The sequence below is a fragment of the Calonectris borealis genome, chromosome 8 (genome assembly GCF_964195595.1).
Source record: "Calonectris borealis chromosome 8, bCalBor7.hap1.2, whole genome shotgun sequence".
Classification (NCBI taxonomy): Eukaryota; Metazoa; Chordata; class Aves; order Procellariiformes; family Procellariidae; genus Calonectris; species Calonectris borealis.
The window spans coordinates 30597389-30622079 of record NC_134319.1 but is presented as its reverse complement, the minus strand read 5'-3'; the positions used below and the strand labels follow the sequence as shown (position 1 = coordinate 30622079).

Genomic DNA, 24691 nt, shown 5'->3' with positions numbered 1-24691 from the left:
CAGCCTGTGAGCTCCTGAAAGAGACAGCCCTTTTGGTGTGGAAGCATCCTGTCCCCTCCAGCTGGCCAAGCCCGCCGTGCTGCAGCAGCTCACCCCAGAGCCAAAGCACACTGAGTTACCACCGCATGCTGCAGAGCTCCAAAATAGCACTCAGACACCATCTTAACAAGAGGTCTGCTGCATGCACGAGGACCCTCAGGTTTTCCTCTATATATTTCAACAAAAAGCATTAATATCACATGGTGGCATCAGCTTCTGCAGCCTTTCTCTTGCTAAGCCTGCTAATGCCAAGCAGCCTCCTTGATTTAAGCCATCAAACTTGAGAGGAGGGAGGTCAAGAGAAACCCAGGGCTTTATAATCCGAAAAGAAACCCAACCCAGCTAGTTGGGGACCAGCTCTTCGAAGCCCACAGCTCTTGGAGGGGGAAGTCTGTAGCAGCCCAGGCTGGAGGTAACTTGCTTTGTCTAGCCAGCAGCGTGGTGTGGGTACCACCCCAGCATGGTCTGCATGCAGTCTCTCACACTCTGGCAAAGGTTTTATACAATGAGCAAGTTGAATAGTTTCTGTCTTTAAACACTTCCCTTTTAATGGAACATTACCTTTTCAATTACAAATAGCCCCTTAGTCAATGCTTTTCACCTCTTTCAAAATTCTGTTTTTTTCCAGTGTCATCAAAAAAAAAAAAAAATTAGAGTTTTCATTATTTTGGGTTTTTGTTTCTTTCTCCTGCTTTTTTGATTTTCTCTTTCTCCTTTTCACAATGAAATACTGGAGAATGAATCATGTCCCCATGTGGGAGTTCTAACAAAATGTTTCATTTTTATCCTTCTTTCTTTCCTGTTGTCACTCCTCCTTTCCCCCAAACTTCCCCAAGTCGCCAAGCAGCAGTCTTGCAATCTGTCACGCAGACAGACAAAGCACGGCTGCATCTCACCGCACTGTCTGCTGAGAGTGTCAGAAGGGGCAGATCACTTAACACTACACCTGTTTTATGAATAATAATACAGGCAGCTTTGCCGGGTTCCTGGGAGGACGTTTTCCCACCAGGATAAGCTCCATGTATTGAACAAATTCATGTCTTTAACTCGTTTGACTCTGGTTAGCTCGGTTGCGATGGGAAGCTCCAGCAGTGCCATTTGAGCAGGTGAAAGACCAGGCAGACCTTTGAGGCAGGTTTTAGTAATGTGTCTTGTGCTTTCCCTCGCTGCAAGTTTCACTTATGGAGGTATGAAATTATAAATTTGGGGTTGAAGAGCCTGTTTCCAGTGCAAAAATAGAGAGGGGAAAAAAAAAAGCCTGAGAACAGGATCCATGAAGCTTCAGAAAAATGAAAATTATCCATGAGCACACCAGGTTTGGGTCACCCCAAAATACTCCACCTGGACCAAAATGAAGCACTTCGGTTCTTCCCTCAGTGGCTAGACTAGCTCAGAAAAGAAAAAGCACATTAAAAAGTCACTTTTTAAATTACTGCAAAAATTCAAGGAGTCCAAGAGTTTCTTTTTAAGATGATAGAATGAAATGTTCTGGTTCAAAGCAGCAAGTTTCTCCAGGTCTTTCCTTAGCAGGAGCAAGAAGCAACAATACCCGTTCTCTCTTGGCCAGAGGACTGTGCCCATCAGCACAAGCAGGGATAGCCCAAGTGATGTTCCTGCCCTGATTTGGGCTTCCCAAGAGTCTCCAGAGGGTCCCTCAGTCCCATCCCAAGCCAGACCTGTGACCGCAGCAAAAGAGGACACTGCTCTGCCAGCTCCCATCAGTGCCTCTCTCATATATTATTTTATTTGTTTTGTTGGCTTTTATTGAGAGTGAAAAAATAATTTAAAGCAATTATCTGTACAGGGGGGCAGGGGAATGGTTAACTGGTTGGAGGATCTGTGACGCCCCCCAAGGCCAGACCAGGGAGGGTTAGAGGGGGTGATTTACAGCTGTACAAAACCACAACAATCCCACCAAGGAGGAGCGGAGGGTGGAGGACATCTCTTGAGCTCTCGTAGGCCCAGAGCAGAGGGGTGGGAGACTGTGCAGGGGCATGGGGGGCCAGGGTCTGACCAGAGTGGAGCCAGACCCTCAAGTGACCTGCAGGGGTGTCTCCAGCATCTCCATGAGGAAGGTGTCGATGGGGGTGTCCCCAATTAGCTTGAAGAAGAAGAGGTGCTCCAGGCACTTCAGCCCGATGGACCGCAGTGCCGGCAGGCGCAGGAGGAGTTTGGCAAACCTGGAGGAGAGCAGAGTCAGAGGCATGCAGGAGGCACTGGCCACCCTCTCCCATGTGTTTCCAAGCCTGTGCCAAGGGCGTGGGAGAGCAGAGCCCAAATTCTCCCCCAAAATGCCGTGGAGAGTTCTCCATCTTAGATTCCCCTATGCTTTCAAAATAACCATTTCTCTCTGCATGTGTGGAGGGAATATGTATCTTTTCAAAACAGAATTTAGCATTTTTAAAGCTTAAAAAAAAAAAAAAAAGAAAAGAAGAGGATACATCAGATACATCCAGATTCTCTCTCCAAGACTTCAACTAGTGACTTACTAGTCAAGTAAATGACACTCCATGGTGTCATTTAAATCCTTCTTGAAACAGCCTTCAAAAATCCCCGGCCCCCAGAAAGGATGTGCAACCCCTCAGCAGTGCCTCAGCCAGCCGCTGCCTCCTGTTTCGAGGTGCAGCTGCAAAGGGGTGCAGCAGGCAGGCTGCTTCCCCCTCCCCACGTCCCGCTTGCAGTGCTTTGCGGTCACATCCAGAGCCAAAAATAGCAGAAGATGCTGTGGGCGCATCACTTGACTGGCGGTGATGAGGAAGGATCCGGCTGCCCGCGTTTCAAGAGCTTGGCCAGCAGAGGGTAGGATTGGATTGAAAAGCAAGAAAATTGCATCTCACCAGCACCCTAAAGGCTCTGGCCCAGGATTAGGGCACTGAGAGGACAGCCTGCGGTGTCCTGCCCTTGCTTTGCTCCGGGGGCTCTGGCCCAGGGTGGCTCAGGCAGAGCTAGCACAGACCCCCCTGCCTCAGTCTCCTCTTTCCAGAGTGGGAATTGTGCTGCCCTAAGGTGCCTGCCTTGCTTGAGGCAAGGGGACACTCACCGCCCTGGCTGCTCGGGGTACTTCTGCTTCGTGTAGGCTTCCAGCGTGGCATAGACCTTCTCCCGCAGCGATTCCACTTCTGAGGGGCTGGACAAACCCTTGGCATCTGGACGAGGCAGAGAATACGGGTAGGGAGGAAATCACTGCAGAGGAGACCTTTCCGTTGCCAGCAGAGCGACTGCATGCATGGGTGGGAAAGGACTAGGCCTCTCTTTAACCATGCACCCAGGGACTGGGACCAATTTGTCTGCAGTCCTGATGCTCACTGCCACAGCCCTCCTGCCTGTGACCGGCCGAGGGCGTGCGTGTCACTTGGGACTGCCCAGGCCTCAGACTTACCTGGGTTGAACAGGACAATGGCTCGCAGGCACCCCAGCTCCGACTTATCCATCTGCATGTCTTTCATTTTGGACACCAGCTCCGTCAAAACCCTGCATGTGGGGGACACGGGTGGGCAGACAATCAGAGACAGGTACGGACAGCAAGGCTGGGGGCTGAAAAGCATCTGGGACGGGCACTGGGAATAGCCCCAATTCCTCTCTGCAGGAAGAGGTAGCTTTGAGGGACAGCCACGCCACACACTGCTCTTCTACATGTGGATCAGCAGCATTCATGGACCTGAGCATCAGATTCACTCCTGTTCTCACTTTCCTCAGCACGTGCCCTCTGTGCTCTGTTCGGACTATGGAGAACAATTTGCATTCACTTGGGGAAAGTCGCATGCGTTTTTCTCCACATTTCACTGTGCGAGACACGGGCGCTGCCCTTATGCATGCCAGTTGTGTAAGAGTGGTAATGCAGTGTCCTGCCAGGCAGGGAGCAGGCATGGCATGGACAGTACGTGTGCAGTCGTTATATGAGCAAGTTGGGGTTTAAAGCTTTGCCAGCTAAAGGTCTTGCTGAGGAGTATTAACTCTAGATCCAGTTACGGCAAACTCTTAGAGAGAAGGTAGAGAAGCATTCCTCCCCCTGCACACCCAACCAAGGATCTGCTTCTGCAGCTCCAAATGTCTTTCCAAGGTGCTTTCATCCTATTCTTGGTTTTTAAGCCATTCAGGTGTCCCCTCCTCATTCTAGGCTAATTCTGCCCCAAATCACCACAGGTGTGCTCTAATTCTCACTAAGGACATGTCTCCCTTCCAGAGGAGAGAGACAGAGCCAGTCTGATAGGGGATGACAGAAACAGGCCACGTACCTGTCAAATATGGAGCCCACACCAGCACTGTGAGCACTACTGCGGTGCACGTGCAAGCCCGTAGCCAGAAGGATGCCATCTTGCACCGACACGGAGCGATGGGAGAAAGAGGCAATGAGCAGCTCATTCCAGCCTGCAAGAGGAGGTGTGTGGGACACAAGAGGCAGTTCAGCAAAAAATCAGTCCTACATGGAGCAGGAGAGCTGGTTTCTCCCTGCTGGCTTCAGACTTAGCTCACAGGAGAGATGTGCACCAACTGCACCCTTGCCAACACTGCAAGGGGTGGCAAACCCTGACCAGGAGCAAGGAAGGTGCAAAAAAAGTCTCAAAGTGCCAAAAAAAAAAAAAAAGTTGGTTTTTCCTCCTAAAAAAAACATATTCCTTGCATCAGCAACCCCTTTACATCATTTTGCACCCTACGCACTAATGTGCCCCATACATAGTGAGTTCTGCAGTTACAGGAATTGCATTAACAAGATACATTTATTCACTCCCCCCCAGCCCTCCTACATGTCTGCCTGAAGAGGGGAACAAACAGCGGATTCCACTGCCCCATCCACAGCCGCTGCCAACCGCTCATCATGGCTCAGGATAGGTTGTTCACGCTGTGACAGCAGGGATGGATCAGCTCAGGATCTCCCATTCACCATCCAGCCTGGCTGGCACACAGCCCAGAGAAGGGACAGGGGTACCAGGAATAGCCCCAGAGGCCACAGGTCAGGGACGTTACCTGCCCGGAGAAGAATGACTTGGTCCTCCAGCGTCAGGTCGGAGAAGTGGGGGATTCGCTTGGCCCACTCGACGAGTGTGAAGAGCTGCTTGTCAGCCGCGTGGCATATGTTGGTGACAGGGTCATTTGTCTAATCAAGGGCAATATCAAAAGGAAAAGAGCAGAGGAAAAGAGGCAAATTCGTCAGTGTAAAATCTTTGATAATCACTGTCTGCACTGCACATGGTATCGGATCAAGTTAATGATACTCAGAGCCACAAGTAATATGATCAAATTGCCAATAATCTCAGCTGTGCACTGTTGGGAAGAGAAGGTATTTATTACTACTATCCCCTCTACAACCAGCCAAATCAGCTGATTCCTAGACTTTTCTGTTTGCTTACTGTTGCAAAGCAAGTCCTGCATGCCAGGCTGAAGTCCTGCTCCCCAGGGCACATCTAAAAGCCATCAAGCAGCCTCTGAATGGGCATGAAAAGCAGTTTTACCCAATAAAACCACAGCAGTAAACCTGCTATGCCCAGCTCCATTCCAGTCTTGGTCACCAGCAGTGTCCAGGGCTGTACAACTGTGGAAGCCAGCACAGGGCTCAGACTTTCCGGCATCCAGCTATTGCCCTGTCTACTCACTGAAATCAAAGGGAACTAGAAAAAATGCTAGGAAAATAACATATAGGCTGTTTTCTAGTTGTCATTCAGAGTAGCTTCAAAAGAAAAATTGTTGGTGATTTTTAGGCGGTGCGAAGCAAAAACCCTTTGCAAAATGCTAGCCCTTCACGTAGGGTTTGTCTTTTCAAATCACACCTTGAAGGCTCTCAGCAAAAGCTGCAAGTGATTTTAGTGCCCCTTACTGAGCTCTCTGTGTTCACGTCGCTGTACGCCTCCGTCTTGGGTTCGACTGCCAGCTCAGCTTCCAGGATCCTCTCCACGGGCATGTCCTCGCTGCCACTGCTTGTGGACTCGGCCTCATTCTCACTCCGCTCCCTGCTCCTCTGCCTCTCCTCCTGCACAGCTGCAGAACAGAAACATGGCTTCTTTACACCCACAGTAACACTTACCTGCTCAAAGTGGGTCCCCTTTCCTCTGGGAGGAGGGACGAGAAACGCCCTCAGGAGGAGGAGAACAGAAAATAAATGGATATTTCAGATATATGTCCATTAAAATGGCTGCTCCCACCACCCCCCAATAACTTTGGGGTTGCTGTAGACCAGTGGCCTCTAAACTTGGCAAAAGGTTGTGATTTCCAAGGTATGAAGCTCCAGAATAGAGGAAAGAGGACCTCCAGGTGGCAGCCTGGACTCGGCTGTCGCTAAATGCTGGAGGAGGCAGGAGGGACCCAGCACCCAGACACTGAGGTTTGCTGTGCTTGCTGCGTGCTTCAAACAGCCCCACAGCAGCCAGAGCATCCAGCAGCAGGGCTGGACGGTCCCTCACCCCCAGCTGGATCCACACACTGCCTGCCTCAATCCTGAGCAAACGCTAACCCAGCCTGGCCCAGCCCTGGTGTCACCTCTCCCTCCACCACCTCTCTTCCCAACCCACCCTGCTAGAAAGCAGCTCCCAGCACCTCTGAATGCCCCAACGCCTTCACTCTCTTCTCCCATCTTTGTACATTTTCCAAAATATCTGCTGGCTGGAGGAACAGAGTCACTGAAGTTCTCTCCAGATGTCAGCTATTAACTCCCAGGGCCGCTGGGTGTGTGGAGGACAGGTCAGTGTAGGACATGTGTACACGGTATGCCAAGCCTTGTGCTCAATAGAAGTCCTGGGTGCACATTTTTGTTGGAGAAATCCCAAAGGGAAAAAAGAAAGTCCTGCTAAAAAAAAAAAAGCAACCAGAAAGTGTCATATCAGTTTAGCTCACGGCTAGGGAGAAATGTCCCAAAACTACAGTCCTGCTAGCTTCGCTCCCCTGTGTGAGCACGCAGCACCAGGCAGGGGCCCAAAGTGCCCCGTAACCCCTAAGGGACAGGTCGGCAGCTGGCCCGGTCTCAAAGAACAGCCTGTACTGGCTGTAGGCATTTATACACCTGAAATGAAAGGTTCAGTGGGGGAGAAGCTGGCTGCAAAGCTGGCCCCTGCCACGCAGACATTGGTGCTTCGCTATTCAACAGCTTAACGGGTGGGGAAGCCATTAGCTAAGCACCAGGCAGTCACTATCCAGAGGAGTGGGAAAACCACCAAGGCCAAGGGATAAAGTGTCCTTTAAGAGGAGAGGGGACCTGCAAAAACACCAGGGGACACCAAGCCCACAGCAAGCCTGTGGGAGAATTTGATCCCCATTTTCTCAGTTAGGTAAGTGCTGCTGGAAGAAGGGTGTGACAAGCTTTTAGGTCAGATACTTGGATCAGGAGATTTCCTTCCCATTTGTCTTTATAGCTCTGCTGTCTGCAGTGGTGTCAGGAAATAAGCCCTTGCATCAGCCTTGCCTTACCCTGGCTTATGTGAGGGTGCTTTCAGGGGAAGGGCCAAATCACAGGAGGTTCCTCAGCACTGAGACTCACAACCACTTTGCAACGCTCAGCACTTCCCTGCATTTCTCCCAGCTGGGAGGATGTGTTTTCCTGACATCATCCTTTCCAGCACTATGCAGCTGCTGGGGAACTGGCAGCACCCAAGGAGATGGCTCAGTGGGATATCCAGTCTGGTGCTGGTGAGGGAAGGCAACACAGGACACACGTATGTGCCAGCCAGCTGGGGGAAGCATTTGTCCTCTTTAGGATAATGGACAGAAAGAAGCCAGGGAAGTGTTTCTAAAGTCATCAAAATCTTAGTGGAAGAAAGAGCATGCCAAGGAAATACCAGTCCCACCACTCAGCCCCTAAACTCATCCGGGACAAGCTGCAATCTGTCCCCAGTTTCTGCAGCTCCCGGAAAGCCTCTGTGATTGTTGCAGCCAAACCCCCGCAGGATCCACCAAGATCCTGGGGTTTAAATTTTCACGCTCTGCAAAGGGAAGTTGCATTGACACCCTGGTCCTCTGAACCACTTTGCACCCGGCTGGAAGGGAGAGCCGTTCCTGGGATTAGGTTTTTGATTCAAGCTTGGCATTTCGCAGTCCCCCGCTGCCCTGAGCGGTTGAGGCAGCACAGCATTCATGATGCTACAGGGAACAGGACGAGGCTCAGCCCGTGCCCAGTGTTACAGCTACTTCCCCAGGCTCTGCCCTGCACAGTCTGAGCTCCTGCACAGGGACCGGCTTGCATGCTCTGCAAGCGAGCAGTGTGGCCTCCAAAAAGGACAGCTACGCTGCCTGCTAGCATTCAACCCTGGAGGCGGCACAGTTCTTTTATCTTGGAAAAGCAAGCAGCTTAAATGCTGTGATTGTTGTCACTACCTGACCTTGCATCTGTCAACATAATTTGGGAGTATAATCCAGCTCAGCAGTCCTTGCTCCATCAAGGAGGGAGCAGCTAGCTGCAGGGGGCAGAGGTGGACAGATAAACACTCATGCTGCTGGGCTTGCCCTTCCCTGCAGCAGAGACTCGGTGGTGGCTTTTACGAAGACCTTAATACTCTCCAGAGCTGTATGGGAGAGAGGCAGGGCTGCAGGACCCACCGCAGACACACGTCACCCTCAGCAGCTCTTGGAGGCTTCCTTCAAGTCAGTGCAAAATCCCTCTAGGTCCAATTGCCTCAGGTCGGATCCTTGCTCCAGATCAACACCTTAGGTGGTTTGGGCCAGAAACACAGTCCTTTGAGGGTTGCAGTGAGTGTATCTGGAGTATGGAAGAGGCTGCACGAACTGCTTCCATACAGCTCTCTCCTGCAGCACTAAAACACCACAGGATGTGAGCTGTACCAGAGCTCATCTTCAAAGGTGAGGTTAAGAGTGGAAATGACAGAGAACTATAAAATAAAAGATAGAAATAAATCATTCACCCTTATCTTCCAGTGCAAGAATTAGGTGGTGACAAATGAAGCCAGCGAGCTGAAAACAAAAAAGAAGGTTGCTCTTCACACAGGAGACAAGCAGGCTGCAGGACTCTTCACTGCTGGGTGCTGTCCACAGCAGAGGTTTACAGAGGTCCAAGAAGTCCAGGCCATCAAGGGCCACTAACTAAAGGCAAGCTTGGGTCAAAATCAGTTAATAGGTTCAAGAGTCACCAGTATGTGCGTTTAGGTGGAATGAGAAGAAAAATACAGTGTAATAGCTTCCCCATCAGCCTCGCTTCCTTTACAAAACGAGGTCAAAAATGCCCTGAAGCTGTCAATGTGGGTTTTTGGAATGTTCCAGCCTTGAAGGGCCACCAAGAGCCGGATTTACCCCAACGAATATAAGGAAAATTTCTATAAGTCCATTCCTTCCACCCGCCCATACCTTCCCTCTTCATCCCCATCGCGAGGCACTTCTGATAGCGGCAATACTGGCAGCGGTTGCGTTGGCGCTTGTCTATGAGGCAGTCCTTGTTGTCGCGGCAAGTGTAGATCAGGTCCTTCCGGATCGTCCTCTTGAAGAAGCCTTTGCAGCCCTCACAGCTGTACACCCCATAGTGCTTCCCTGGGGAGGCAAGGGGAGGCCATCAACGGGCAGGCAGGCATCTGCCCTTCCCTCCAGCGTGGAGGAGCTCAAACCAACCCCAAAGGTGAAAAAACTGGCTGCAGGGTATCACCTTAGCGGGCCTGACTTGGCTTTAGTGGCTCTTTGCAGGAATAGTGACCAGCAGCAGCCAAACTATAGGACCGCCACTTTCCTGCAATAAGGAGGCACCGCAGCCCAGGCAAGGGATGTGGAGCCACATCTCAGCGGCAGTGCAAGTCCAGAAAAGCCACAGGTAGCAAATGGGGTGCACTGATATGGAGGGGGTCTGCAAGGCATGGCCAGGCCACAGGTCTCTGGGGTAGGAGAGAAAACCCAGGCACAGCCAAAGCGCAGCTAACACAAAGCACAGGTAAATAAGAACACAGCAATTTTGATATATTTACCTTTGATAAACAGGGACAAAATGTAAAGTGAGATTATACACATAAGGGAGAAGAGCGTGGCTTATAGGTTTGCCCTCTTTTGGGCACAGCGCAACTAATCTGCAAAACAGACAGCCTGCCCTTGGGTAAGCCAGACCCAGCTATGAATGCTGCAATGCCAGTATGGCCCCAGCAAGCATTCACAGCGTTCACTCCTGCAGGAGCCTTGCTTCAGAGCATTAGGGGAGTTTTCATTGCACAAAGCCTTCCCCAAGAAAGAAAACCTCCTACCTGAGGACCTGTCCCCACAGATGGCACAGATGTGTTTGGCTAAGGATCCTGGGCTTGTAGATGGATAATTCATGTTCCCAATCCCCGGGAGACCCGGCAAGGGCTTGACGTCCTCCGAGCTGCTGACATTGTTCAGGACGTTGAGCTGCCGAAGCAGAAGCCACAAGACAGGTTAGAGGGTCGAGACTCAAATCTCAATGAAACCATCCCCAAATTGAGCTGACCCCTCCCTTGCTGCTCCTGCTGGGCTCGTCCCACAAGCTTATCCCCAGCATCTCCATGGGGCTGCCGTGGGCAGACAGACATCCTCTGGTGAATCCAGCTGGAGGGGTTTAAGCAGATGCCTCGTAGGAGATATTGCCTCTCACCCTGCCCTGATGCTGTAACCAAAGCCAGGACTAAGCAGAGCTGGAAAAGGGCAGGCAGCAACCCTCAGCTGCTCAGTTACAGCCTCTAAGTGACAAGCCTGGTGGATTCCTGCCTGCCTCATTAGAGGATGCTGATCACTGGCTGCTTGTGGCCTCGAGCATTAGCAGCTTGGTAAGGAAGAGCTTTGCAGCCAGGCGATTTATTGCAATTAAACCTGCACTGCTGCATGGCTAGGGAAGCTGTAATGATTTTTTTTTTTTGTTTGTTTGTTTTTTGTAAAAACAAGTGTCAAATGGGTTAGCTTCCCTGCCTGGTGATATGCAAATCTGCATAAACACATGAAAACATGGACATCTTGGTCACTCCCTGGGACTTGGTTCCCAAACATTATCACAGGCTGGAGAACAGAGCAGATTTGGGGTTGCCAGATTAAAAAAAAAAAAAAAGGGAGCAGGCTGAGCATCTAAAATCAGCTACAGTGAGATGCAGGCAAACGGCCCAGAGCCCCCAGCTGAGATCCCTGGGAGCTGCTCACGGCTGCTGCAAGTTAAAGGTTACAAACCGACATCGATTAGAGACCAAAGCCTGATGCTGCCCACGGCTTCGTTTTATTGCTATTTGCTTTCGAGATGTTGTCGGCCGGGCAGTGAGGATTAAGGGCCATTGAGCACGTCTTGTGCTGTCTGGCAAGAGCAATGTCTCTCCAAAACCACTATCAAATCATCTTTGCCATTGCCATGCTTTGAGGGCTGGGGATGGTTTCTTCATCATTGAGCTTGTTTTTAACAGTCACCCCGATTTATCAGCTAAAGTTCTTCCCAGCAAGAGGGCAGAAGCAGGGACAGAAAACAAGGCTTTGGATGAAAATCCAGCTACAGCCTTTGTTACAGTCTCCATAACATCTAAACCACTAGATTTCATGCATGCTGTTGCAAGTTCTCCATTTGCTCCAAGAAATTGCCCATTTCCCATGAAAAAGTATAATAATTTCCACAGGGAATTTCAGCAAAGAACAAGAAGGATTCATCCCATGGGGATTTTTGGACCTGTCATTAGAAAAATAAAAAGATGAAGCCCGTTTTCATCTTCCCTCACCACTGTCCCTTCATTTTCAAAGCTTCAAAGGTCTGATGACATTGAAAATACAAATTATCCAGCAAGAATTACCACATTAGGAGCCAGGTTGTTTTGCCCCACTGGAAAATAAAAGCATATAGGGAAAAATTGCCCAGAGGAACAGAGGTTTGCTCTCCCCAGCAGAGACCCAGCCCAGGCACTGGCAGATGTAAATTCTAATGCTTCAAAATCTGAACTTGGCTCAAGGAAAGGAGATATCAACCACCTCCTCCCCACAAGTGTCCAGCCACCTTTTTTACCCTGAAAACTTCTTCTTGGCAAGATGCTGAGCCAGGAGAAACTTTTTGTGGTTTAAAATGTTACTCGGAGCTCAGGTACCACCTTTTCTTTCTCTCTGGCTGCACTTTGAGACAATAACAGGGAGGGAGGGTGTATGGAGGGGGCCGGGGGAAACGGGGCAGTTTTAGCCATCAGTGTCCTCAGAGCTTGACTCCTGCAGGTTAAGTGCAATCATGTATGGTATCTGGGACAACTGCTTGAACCCAAATCCATTAGCTGCCTCCCTGCCGAATCCCCAAGGCCCAGCTGTCTCCTTGCATTAGAGGCAACGCAAATGAAACCCGCTCCTCGGAGCTGGGAACTTGGCGCGGTGCCCAGATTGGGGAAACCGCTTCCTGGAGCATTCCCAACCCCAAAGGAAAGGCTTCCACGCAGCCAGTGCTGCCACCAGCTCCAGCATCACGAAGTACGTGCCCTGGATGCCACGGGCAAAAATATTGTCAGATCGATGGGTAACAGTCGGGTGGCGCGAGGGGAGGAAGGATGCCCAGCACGCCCACTGCAGACAGCCCAGACCCATGCAGGAGTTGAGGATGCTGGTGAAAGGTAAGCCAAACCTGCCAAATCACCCTTATACTCTCCCAGAGCTCTTCAGGGGCCTCCCTGTACCATCCTCTCCCAGCCTTGGTGGCAGTCACTAGGAAGAACTTCAGACAGACCGTGGAGTAGCAGCGGATTATGGGGCAGAGAGGGCTCAGGGACCATCTCCTTGCTGCTTCTTCAGCAGGAGCTGTGAGGCTCTTGAGCACTCCCTATCTTCAGGTCCCACTAATAAAACGCAAAGACTTGTTAATAAAAGGCAGAATTTCCACTTGGATCTGGACTCCCAGAACATTTCAGCACACTATCAAAATTCCACACTGCCACCTTGGTCCCAGCCATGCCGGAGGTGGTGCCAGGCTCTTGGGGCAGCGTGTCCCTGTCCCTGCCCCACAGAGCCACCCCGGGAGGCTCCCAGCCCACCCATGGCTCTGGGGAGGCACTAACCCTAACACCTGGGTCTCCCCCCTGTCTGGAGGGGAAACCTCAGCAACTGAGTGAGCTCAGGCAGGAGCGCTTCATTTTTTCTCCAGGCAAAGTTTATATGCAACACAGAGTACGTGGCTGGCATTTAGCATTAACATTTGTCTCTCTCTAGAAAGTCTGTCTCCTTTCCAAATAATGAAACAAAGCAGATATCCTTTTGCAGGAAGAAGGGGAATACTTCACATCCTGCAGCCCTTGGCTATCCCGAACATTTCCACGTACAGTAATTATACACGCTGCAATAGAATCATAGAATCATTAAGGTTGGAAAAGACCTCTAAGATCATCGAGTCCAACCATCAACTCAACACCACCATGCCCACTAAACCATGTCCCTAAGCACCTCATCTACATGTCTTTTAAATACTTCCAGGGATGGTGACTCAACCACTTCCCTGGGCAGCTTGTTCCTGTTACAGAGGAAATAGATGCAGTAGAGGGGAACTGGACTGCATCCATGGTGAGAACAGACCTGGGAATTAGCTCTCTCCCCTTATTGTGCAAGGATTTTGAAATATATACAGGTGTCTTCTCTGTATCTGTGCCAGGGGGATTTATGCAAAATGATTCACATGCTGGAAATTGTTCTTTACAGCTGATCTCCCTAGGTGGCCAAAACACACCAGACTCCTCACCAGCCAACCCACTCCCTCAAGTTTTGGGACTTTACCGAATCTGAACTCCATGAATTGTAGCGAAGCAAGTGTGCACATCTGCCTACCTGCGGACTGGCGTGTGTCACATAATTCATGCCCGGGGCTGAGGACAGAGCGACAGGGTGTGAGCCGATGGAGGACGCAATGACTCTGTACGGTGAGCCCAGCGCGTTCACCGGAGACCTGATCGCGTTCATGGGGGACGGCAGCGCCCGGGAGGGGTTCGCAGGGGCCTCGAGGTAGTTGTGGTGCCCGTCCACCGAATTTCCCGTGGAAAGGCTTGATGACGGGCTCACAGATGTGGAGCTGGCATGAACAGGGGAATCTACAAGGAGAAGCAGAAAGATTAAATACACTATGAGCGAGGCTGGCTGTACAGCAATCAGCTGCCTAGCCTTGGTCATGGCAGCTTAGATGCTGGCCAAGGCTCAAAGCCAAACATGCCTTATGCTACAAAGGGAAACAGCAAAACGTTGGTTATGGTGCGGGAAATGGAGCTACATACAGCAACAAAACATATTATGAAGATAAAACTTAATAATCAAATCTTCCTTCACTGCTCTGGTGCCTCAGCTGACTTGGAAGAAGGCATGCTGCCTGCCTGCTTCAGGCTGTTTTTTTCTGAACTATCCCCTGAGGTCCCATTTCTTCTGTCCAAGTCGGCTCCAGAGACAGCACACATCTGAAACCATGAAATCCCCACCGACCAGGCTAGAAACCCTGAATGCTCCCCATGTCTTACGAAGCACCTTTGCTCCCTGCGACGGCCCAGGCTCAGCAGGCTCCTCTTCCTCTTCCCATGGTTCAGCTCTTTCCCTTCCCACCCACTTACCTCTCCACCAGGCTATTTCACATGTTCCTCCAGCTCTCAAAACTTGATGCCAGCATCTTCAGGAGGAGCTGGAGCAATGCAGGACAGAAACTGCCCATGACACGCTAGCAATGCAGATGACAGGACAAGGCACCCACAAAATATTTTGTCCATTACTTTTCCTCATGTAGTACGAGACAGAGCAGAGACTGTCCACACAGACCTGCCTGGGCAGACAGTCTCACCACCACAAGGAAAGAAGGTTTCCTCCTTCCACACTGAAGAGCTCCAGTGCACATTGCCAAACTAAGCCTCACAGTAGCCTCATGAGATCAGTCTGCCCCTGAACCCTGCTGGGGAAGAGGTGGCATAGAAAAGCAATATAACCTTGATCATTGCCACTTCAGGGCACTCTCTGAGGCTGAACACCTCACCCAAGACCTAAATGCTGTCTTCTATAAGACCAGTCTCAAATATTCAGAGGGTATCTGGGCATCAAATGCCCACTAGTCCCAATGGGTTATATATCTAGCTGTATTTTAAGGATTCATATGACATTTTCTCCCTCCCCTAGAACTTACCAACCCCAGTTAGCATTAGCTGTTGTTAACATTTCAATGAACCATTGTTTCTCTGTTGGTTTTTCAACACAGGAAATCATTCCCTGGAGTAGCAAGGCAAAGATGTTGTGTGGGAAGGTCACACAGTTGGTTTTCCATGGCTGGCACAGAGGATGCTTGTTCCCATTGCATTTGGAAGTAAGGCAGCGCTTTGGTGTTTTGTTTGTTTGGTTTTTTCCTCCTTTTAACATTATTGCGAAGTTATTTACGTGACAGTGTTTGTTATTTTACCTGAAGTAACAATCAAATCTGATTCAAAGGGAAGATGCACAATAAAGACGGGAAAAGGTCAGCTTGCTGAATAACATTAAAGACATTTGTCAGAGTCAAGGAGGACTCGATCTGCCGTTATCAACCCACTTCAGACTTAATTCTGCAGAGGGAGGGGAGAAAAGGTCTTTGTCAATTCTTGCTTTGGCTTTTTGGATCAATTCTCCCAGTGGGAAAGCAATGTGCAGCAAGAGGAAGCCGGCTCAATGACAACAGCAGAAGCCTTGGAGGCAGCGAGGCGGTCTGGAGGCAGAGCCAGGGCTCCTGCCTGCTGCTGGAGAGAGTCACCCCACGTCCCCTGCCACCATCATGGAGACACGCAGCCTGTTCTCTGTTAGTACGCAGCGAAATCCCTACCTTGTAATGGCTTCCAAGCGCAAAAGCCTTTCACCCCAGAGACAGCTGCCAGGAGAGCCTTTCGCAGTGGGCAGAAGATGTGCTGTTTGCCTGGCCCCCACCATACTTAAGCGCTCAGCTCACAGGGGCACCTCAGTTGTTTCCTGGGACTTAAAAGGACCATCCTGACTTGTGCCATTATCGGCTTCAGAGAAAAGCAAATGCATTTTTTATCACCTGCGGTCTGGTACCATAGCATGCAGTCCTCCCCAGCATCTGTAGCACAGACTTACAAATAAATTGTTTTTATGCCTCTTTAAACAACTAGATAAACAACATTGCCTTTGTGGATTCTTCAGCCTGGAAAATAAGCCACTGAAGGGGAGATTGGGCAGAAATCTATCACACCAGGACAGCTAAGGAGAAGAATGATTCTTCATCCATTTCCATTAACACAGAAAAGGGCATATTTTGAAACTATCATGCAGAAGATTTAAACCAATAAGAAAAGACTCCCAGGAGAGTTGTTTTACTGTTTGCATTTACACCACACCTTACAGAAACACTGTCACCACTAAGTTTCTCCATTAGAAAGGCTCCATGTTTCATAAGGACCCAGAGCAAGGCTTTCACCCAAGGAGACTGCTGGCCAGGGCAAGCCCCGTGGTGTGCTTCTGTCCATGCCAAGAAGCGACTGTTCAAGGGCTATGGCCAAGGGAATCCCCTAGCCCCCAGGATGGGATCAAAGGTTGAAGCCAAGAAGCCTGGAGTGCTTGTGCCTACATCTCCTACCCCAGCAATGAGACACCAAAGAGGACGCATGAATGCATGAAGGAGTGTTTGCTGGTGGAGATGGATAGATAATGTCTACTGGAGAGCACACAGGAGTAAAGCCAGGTTCTGCCAGGCCTGATGACACAGACCAGAGTTAACGTGCTTGTTTCCACAGTGCCTGGCCACATTGTCCTGCCAAGGCTGTGACAAACCCATTGGTCAAAGCCATCAGTGTTAACTTTCCATTTACCAATGAAAATTTTATCCATCTGTTATAAACTGTAATACAAACTGCATTTAGAAAAGCAGAAACAAAAAAAAAACCACACCACACAAATCAAAGCAAAGCACTCCTGCAAGGTGTCCAAACTTTGACTTCCAGTCCTTTCCTGGGATAAGTTTACCAAATCAGTCCCCGAGGGAGCAGAAATGCACCCTCCTGCACCTGGGGAAACGCTCCTCTCAGCTTCCCATTTTCAGGCTGGAGTGCTCCGAGAGGGGTGTAAAATGTGACTGCTACCAGGTTATCAGCTTGTGCGAGGAACAATTTGCACGGCTGGCAGAAGGTGTGCAGGAAGAGCCATGCCAAAGCATCCTTGACACTGGGATTACTTATTCCTTGAGCTGAGTACCCTCAAAGTTGTTTCAGTCTAAAAGAGCCAGGGTGGCTTGGTCAGCGCAAACAGCAGAGATTGCAAGTCTGATTCATTTTGGTTGAAAACAGTGTCACGCATCTCCCAGCAGAAAGCAACCAGAAAGGCCATGGGCTCGCAAGAGATGGCATGGCTTTCCTCAAGGTATTTTCTCCCATCATTTGGGGGACGAACAGAAACAACAGCATGGCAGCGAAGCGAGACCAGCAAGGAGCTGCTCTGTGGTGGGGAAGCAGCTCTGGGACAGAGCGGGGGGGGTCTGGGGAGACGGGACTCAGTCCTGCGTGCCAGCCTCAGCCAGCCGCCTCCGCCTCTCTGGCATTCGGCACAGGTGACATTTACACAGGCCAAAGTGGGCCCGGAGTCTGTCCATCAGGTAATGCAAGGTGACAAGCGATGCCGGGGATTCGGCCAGCTGCGGCGGGGCCCCACGGAGCAGAGGGCAGCCCTGTGTCGGGAGGCGAGGGTTCTGTGGCTGGCACAGCCCCTGCCCGCGAGCGCCAAATGCAGCTCTGCCAGACTGGCCGGGTCCCCCATGTCTGCTGGGGAAGACCGGCTGAGACCCTGCTCAGGCATCAGGGCTTGCTACTGCTTTTAACCACCTACTCCAGATTCAAGACCAGCTTATTTCTGATCCCCAAATGGGGCTAGTTTTGTCTTTCTCTCCTGTTTCCCTCTTCCACATCAATGCTTGGACAGGCAGTTTCCTGAAGAGGGATCAGGGAAGCCTGTTATTGTATTTATTTCTCTCCTGGAGGAGCAGGGGAAGGGAGGACAGAAGGGAACTGCCTTGTGTGGATTCTCTGATGTTTCCACTGCAAACATGCAGTGTCCGGAGAACCCAGTGCCTCAATCAACTCTTCACAAGCTCTCTTGTACAGAAATGCACACACTCCAGCCTTCTCGTTGTAAGAAGCAAAGTTTAAAAAGAAGAAACTTGGTTCTGGGTGCTTCGCTGTTTCAAACTGCCTCGGCAAATGTATCGCATCACTTGCTGCAGAGAGCAGCCGTGGGTTGGAAGCGTGCGCACAGACCCAACGTCCATCCCGTTGCTTTAGCGTTCAGAATCATACCTAATGTCAGCATAGACAACTCTGCTTACATTAGAAAAAATAATGAGGGAAGACCCTCAGAACCACTTGGTTCTCTGCATTTTGAAAACAGTGCCCCTGAGGACATAAACAGCAGCGTTACACTCGCCCACCAGCCACTGAAGCCGAGCAAGGACACAAAGCTTTGATATTCCACTTCCACCTGTGTTTCACATGCACCTTAGCAAAATCCTAGTCCAGGGGTGGGAAACTTGCCAAATGAATAGCCTCACAAAATCAGGAATAGATGGACACCATCTACATCTCAGTAGGCATCCGACAGATGCCCCTGCAGAGCACGAAGTTCCAGGTCTACCACACCAATACTAAACAGCCAGGTCTGGGCTAACACAGCTAAACTGGTCCAGGACCAATGCTAGCTCAATAAAGCCAGCTTGGACACCTCTGTGCTGTGAGCACGTCCCAGGTAAAGCTGGGGCAGGCGTGGAAGCAAAGACTATCTGCAAGAGCATGCAAGTGACCCCAAATGCCTTGGCAAAGGCAGTAAGAAGAGAAGCGTTCAGGCTGCAACCAATAAAGCTGTCTTGATTTTCACCCAAATACTGGCAGGAAACACCCGTCTCAGCAATTACATTTGAGCAGAAAGTGGAATCAGAATGCGCAGAGACCAAATCCAATCCCTACATACACTGTCTATTCAACCAACATGGGTTGCAAATTTGTTTTGGTTAATGCCCCTTCAGCTCTAACACCTAGGAAAGCCTTGAGAGGAAAGGTATCAGTGTTAAACACTGGGGTCTTTCTTCAGCTAAGGCCTAAAGCAATCCTACCTCCTGAGACCTGCAGATCCCTGGCAAGCCTAGAGATGATGATACTTTCAACCTTCACAGCTTTTTTTTTAATGTCAGAGAGAATCAAAAGCTGGAACAACTCTTCAAATAATGAAAAACATACTTGTGCTTCTGAGGCCTCAGATATACACAGAAAGTATTCATTTCATTGGCATGAACAATTAAAGGTGCAATTTGCCCTGCCTGACACATGACTAGCAAAACTTTGCAGATACTTCATCCTCCGCAGATCAGAGAGCACCAAGAAGTGGGAAGAGACATGCAGAGAAGGGCTGATTTCAGCAGAGGAGCACAGGCGTGTGTGGGAGGTACAGCTTGGCAGGCAGCTCGTCCTTGGGGACGACCTTCAAGGGGAAATACCTGTGAGAAACACTCCTGAAATTGGACACAGTTATGTAGCAGGGAACCCATGTTAACTGGAATCAAAGAAAGTTTGCTGCTATGACTGCAGAAGTAGTTTTTATTTAGTACATGGAAGCTAAACTGAAAAAACTATTCCCTTTCTGGTGATATTTTTAACTGTCCAAGCAGATTTCCACAGGCCGTACAGATTGCCATGCTAATACCCTACAGAAAGGTTATTGTTTTCACCTCGCTTTTAAGGTCCAGTAACCTTTGTGCTTCCATCTTTCCGCTCAACTCTGGGTCAATAAAAAATGCAGCCTTCCCCGACAGCTAACATCATGGAGAAAGAAAAATTTTTGGAGGTGTGCTGGCACATATGTGAGCAGGGGCTTTTGCAACGGGGATCTGCACAGGGCAGGAGACCAACAAGCAGGAGAAAGTTTCCCTCAGCTCTCCGGGTGGTGGGAAGAGCTGCTCCCTCTCCTCTCAGGTAATGCTCCTGGTGCTGCCGTTGCAAACAGAGGCCACCCAAAACCCGGCCCACAAGAAGCAGCAGGCTGGAAGCACACGAGACTTTCACCTGCCCTGGTGCAGGTTCACCATCAGATGCTATTTTGAGGTCTTGGTCTGATTTGACTGAAATTGGACAGTGGGTCAATAGCTTAATATGTCCAAGGACATTTAGACAAGACACACCTGCAGTGTAACCACATACTCCCCTCTCCAGGAAGCCAAGCTAAGGAGGAGGGAAGGAAGGAATAAAATCCACAGAAGCTACACAGGCTTTGCCATGACTTTGACAGGAACCATGCATTACAGGGTAACTCTATGGCTATGGTGATCTTGCCAACCAAAAACTCCTTTAGCAAGTGCTTGTCAAGTAATTAAAATAAGGACTGCAAGCCAAATTTACTCACCCTAACAAGGTATCACATCCCCCTAGTGACCACAGTAATACACAGGAGTTGGATAAAGTTTCTCATCCCCAAAAAAGTAAAAGTTGTTGAATTTGAGGCTTGAAGGGTTTTTCATGATTGTCTGATCAGATTTCCCACCTGGCCAGCGGGATCTCCAGCACAGCATCCCCGAGGAAAAAACATGCACAAATTCCTACAGTGGTCTTTAAACTCCTGGAGAGGCTACAGGTCCCCATCAGAAAGGATTCCACCGACTGCAGGGTCTGTGGCTGCCCCAGGCAATTGAAGGTAAGTGTCTCCTGCTTTTTTTTTTAAAAAAAAAAAAAAAATATCTGCACTTCCCTGCAGGAGTTGCCCAGTCACTGGATCTTCTCACCCCTGGGTCAAAGAGCCCTCTTCCATCTTCACATACGCAGTTACAGGTACAGACACGGCAAGCTGTGACACCCAGGGAAAAAGCGTCCTACGGGTCACAAAACCTGGGACCATCACAGGCGAAAAGGTGTCAAGCAGCTGGGCAGCAACCCCACTCCAGGCACAGCCCGGCTTTTCCTCTGCAACTCTCCCTATCCCCCAAACGACCCGGCCTAACCCCGCTTTGCTTGGGAGAGCTGACAAGATTGCAGCCGGAGGTGGTGTGGCCACAGGCCAAGTTACATGACTACTAATAAAAGAGACTTTGTGGAGGAGCCAAGTTAGTTCTTGTCCCCAACCAACTGTGCCAGAGAGTGCTCAGAGAGAGAGGACAGCCAGCACAGCATCTTTCCTTGCCCTGGGAGCTGGCCTCCGGATGAAATGCATCCTTCTGGAGAATAAAAACACATTTTGAAGCCCTTTCCTTGTTCCTATAGGCCAGGCTGTGAAGGCAAATCCATCTGCCTTAGCGCACATCTCCTGCTTTAGATGTGTAAGGGTGACTCATCTGAACACTTTCCCTGCTACTCTACAAACTCATCTGTAACACTTCAGTCTGTCCTTTTCTCATTGCAAATGATGTGCTTATTAGCAATTTGTGTATGTACATTCTCAGACAAATTTGATGGTGTTATTCAGACATTTAAGATCAAAATGACAGTTATACACACCACCAAGAACGTGTACCTTAATTTTATCTGCATTCAGGTTAGAAATAAGTTAAAGCATACATAACAGTTACTTGAATGCAAAAAAGAAGAAAGCAAATACATGGGTTTTTTTTTGCTTTTATGCTCAAAATGAAGCCCAGAATTTCAGAGCTAAAGGAAACCTGAATACAATAAGAATCAGAACAAGAGGAGCCACATCACCTTAACTCTGCCCTCCAGCAACACAGTGCAAGAACAATGAATGCAACAAGCTGACTGTCTAGTGTGGACACTGCCCTTTTCCGCCATCCTGATGTCCCCCTTCATGGTGGCAGCGCAGGCAGGACAAGGAACAGTTTCATAGCTATTTTTAAAGGAGGGGGGAGCAGCAAAGACGAGGAACATATTGCGGGCCTGCCAGAGATGCAGGTTGCCTGCATGGGCTTTGTGGTGAGGATCCCAAGTCAGTGGGAAGCCGGACACCACACCACTCCCCCTCAATCGATAATCACCATGATCCATCCTGCTTCATCCCTCTCAAAGCCTGAGTGTCCTCTCAGCCCATGGGCCCTAAAGTTGTCTGGCCAGAGCAGCAACTGCCTTCTCAAACACCAGAAATCCCTCTCTGCAGACCCAACAACCCAGGGAGAGGCAGCCCCCAGACCCCTTCCATGCCATGGAAGCCCTCCAGCTTTGAGGGGAATGTGGACGTGAGCGGTGACCTACAGTTCTATAGTGTCCAGGGAGCGTAGGACAGGCCAGAGCGACTGTTTTAAAGCAGCCAAAACAAAACTTGGCCAATGCTTTTGCATCTCTGTCAGAGGTTCACCTGCAGAAAACGCCTCTGTTTAGTTAGAAGCAGAGTAAAACACCAGTTAAATATACTTCTAAATGAAAGTTAATGTCCCAGCGTATTGAACTGTTGGTAGACTGGAGACTAGTGCCTTCGCCTTTATTGGTGGAGCAGAAATACCTCTGCTCCTACTACCAACTTCCTCTCCTAGAAATCTCCCAAAGGTTCTGCTGAGTGCTGTGACCCCTGTCTCTACAGGGATCTGTGCCCGGTTCCTATGAAGATCAGTTTGAATGTCACTTTTATTTTGCTTCCTTGTAAATTTGTAATACTCAACAAATTAAACAGAAATAACACTTCCATTGTTTCACTCTTATTGCAGCAACAGGAGAGAGTTTGGCTTGCCTTTGCTTGTTTCTTAAAAACACCAGTAAGCAATAGATTCTTCCAACAAGTCATCTCTTTTCTGCCTAAAAAAGGTATTTTGGAAAGTCAGGCGCTTGTGAAACTTGAGGACGACTTGATGCAATACCAATGACTTTTGTGGAGTTGGAGAATTACCAGAGGTGAGCATCTGGAGCAAGAGGGAGCAAAAAAAATACACACATAGCGGGAACATTCCATGTGCAATCCAATGTCTGCACAAACCTCTTCTCTAGCAGAGAAATAACAGATTGATGTATACAGCCTGGGGGCCTCCAGAGCGAGTCCTGGAGGCATTTACCCACCCTGAGGGGCCTGGAACAACTTGAGGAGTTTTCCAGAGATACTAAGACTTTGCATGTCCACAAGCAACAATGCACTTTAACTTCCCGGGAGCGGCATCAATATTTTGCCAGCAACCAACATGTGGGTGCTCCCAGCCCCTTGCAGCCAAACACTGCAGCCTGCCCGGTCCCTGCCTGGGTGGGGAAGCACCCTACAGCTCCTCAACCCATTCCCCTTACACATCCCCCACGGTAGGACAAGAGGAATAACTTCAGATAAAAATAATGAGCGAGCCCCAGTAATTGCAAAGCCCATTTGCCAAGAGCAGTTCTGGTTTCTGCAACTGGGGCTCGCTCACGGCTGGCGTGCGCGGGGGTATTGCAGCTCGCAGCCACGCAGACGCAGCCCTTCGCAGACCACTGTCTTGCTGTGCAGCCTCATTTGGCTAATCTGACACAGCTTCACACGATTATGGTGGTATCTGTGTCACAAGGGCAGAAGACAGCCACTGGGCAAGGAAAGAGCCCTCTTTAGATTTTCTTGGCAGCTGTTTTAGGTTTTAAAAGTAATTTTTTCCTCCAACAACTTAAAAATGCAACTGGAAAGATGACTTGGTTTGATCCTATTCTTTCAATGAATAGATTCAGTCCATCACACGCAAACGCATACCTGCATCTCTCAAATGCTGTATACTAAACTTCAGAGCAAAGAGTCATGGTTTTGACTCAAGCCTGCATAATTTCAGGCAGCTTGGTTTGTCTGTGCTGAAGTTCACAGCACGTATAATCACAGGACAGCTTCAATCATAAGCACACAGGCACCGCAGGTTACAGCCACATACGAGCTAGGTTAAATATGTTTTTAAATTCCCTTTACTCCCCCCCATACTCCTACTGTGGGATCAGTTCCTCCACCTAACCCAGAAGGCACAGATTGCAAACACAAGTAAAATACTTACTGCCAAAGCCCGCAGGAAACTTAATGAAGTGAGGATAATTCCCATACATGTTTAATCTTCAGTTCATCTCTTGCCTTTCTAAACACAACTGACGCCTCTAACTTCAAAGCTTCCCGGAGTGCAGCGCAGCCCACCGGGGTCGGGACATGGCTCTGCAGGAGCAGGGGCTCTCGGAGGGTGCCGGGGCAGCTGCCTCCTCCCGTGGCCTCATCCTCGCTTCACGCCGGCAGCAGCTGCTTGCCGGGATGAGACATGCTCTTGTTCTCTGCCGCTCAGGGCTGGCTCCCGAGCTCAGCTGTCTCAGCTCCCTGCAAATTCACGACGGACCGTCCGGGTAGCATAATCGCCCAGATAAGACGCCGATCAATGCATGACGGCTCCGGTATAGATCAGAAATTGGGAGGAGGAGGGGAGGTTAAGTTGTTTAGGGGAGGAGCATCGTGGGGAAGGAGGGGGGTGCTTTGCTTTTCCACCAGTGAAGACTCAATGCAGTTTCTTAGTTATACTAGCCCCAGCCATGCGGAGGTGCTTTCCAGACAGGCGAAGGACCAGCCCTCGCCCAGAGGGGCTGGCACCCTGGTGATGGGCTGGCTGACAGACAGGGCAGGGGCACACGTGCAACCATCCCAGCGCTTTGGGGCTAGGGCTGTGCGGGGCAGGGAGCTCCATGCTCCCATCCCACACCCAGCCTTGCCTCGCCTGTGCTCCTGGCATCAAGTTGTGGTCCCTGCGGTGCTGGGCTGCAGTCACCCCTAGGAAACGCAGCCAGGGCTGAGGAGGACCAGGACCTTCCGGGGGCTGGTGGAGCTGGAAGCTCAACTCCCCTCCCCAACCCCATCCAAAAGGGTCCAAAAAACATCCAAACCACCTCAAAAA

The 24691-nt window shown here is 49.9% G+C and overlaps 1 protein-coding gene across 1 annotated transcript; it reads right to left on the bottom strand.

Annotated features, from left to right (window-relative positions):
- Positions 1-1757: 1757 nt before the first annotated feature.
- Positions 1758-24227, bottom strand: RXRG (retinoid X receptor gamma). The gene is made up of 10 exons (XM_075156759.1): positions 23816-24227; positions 13729-13988; positions 10197-10341; positions 9322-9501; positions 5852-6012; positions 5005-5134; positions 4275-4407; positions 3419-3510; positions 3080-3185; positions 1758-2219 (listed from the first exon to the last, which is right to left on the bottom strand). The coding sequence occupies exons 1-10, from the start codon at positions 23862-23864 to the stop codon at positions 2072-2074; spliced, it is 1404 nt and encodes a 467-aa protein (XP_075012860.1). The 5' UTR covers positions 23865-24227; the 3' UTR covers positions 1758-2071.
- Positions 24228-24691: the final 464 nt, after the last annotated feature.

Coding starts and splice junctions, on each gene's coding strand:
- RXRG (XM_075156759.1), bottom strand. CDS start 23,864: ATGTATGGGAATTATCCTCACTTCATTAAGTTTCCTGCGGGCTTTGGC. Junction 9,502..10,196: donor CTGTGGGGACAGGTCCTCAG/GTAGGAGGTTTT, acceptor TTGCCTCCCCAG/GGAAGCACTATGGGGTGTAC. Junction 5,135..5,851: donor ACGTGAACACAGAGAGCTCA/GTAAGGGGCACT, acceptor GCCCTTGATTAG/ACAAATGACCCTGTCACCAA.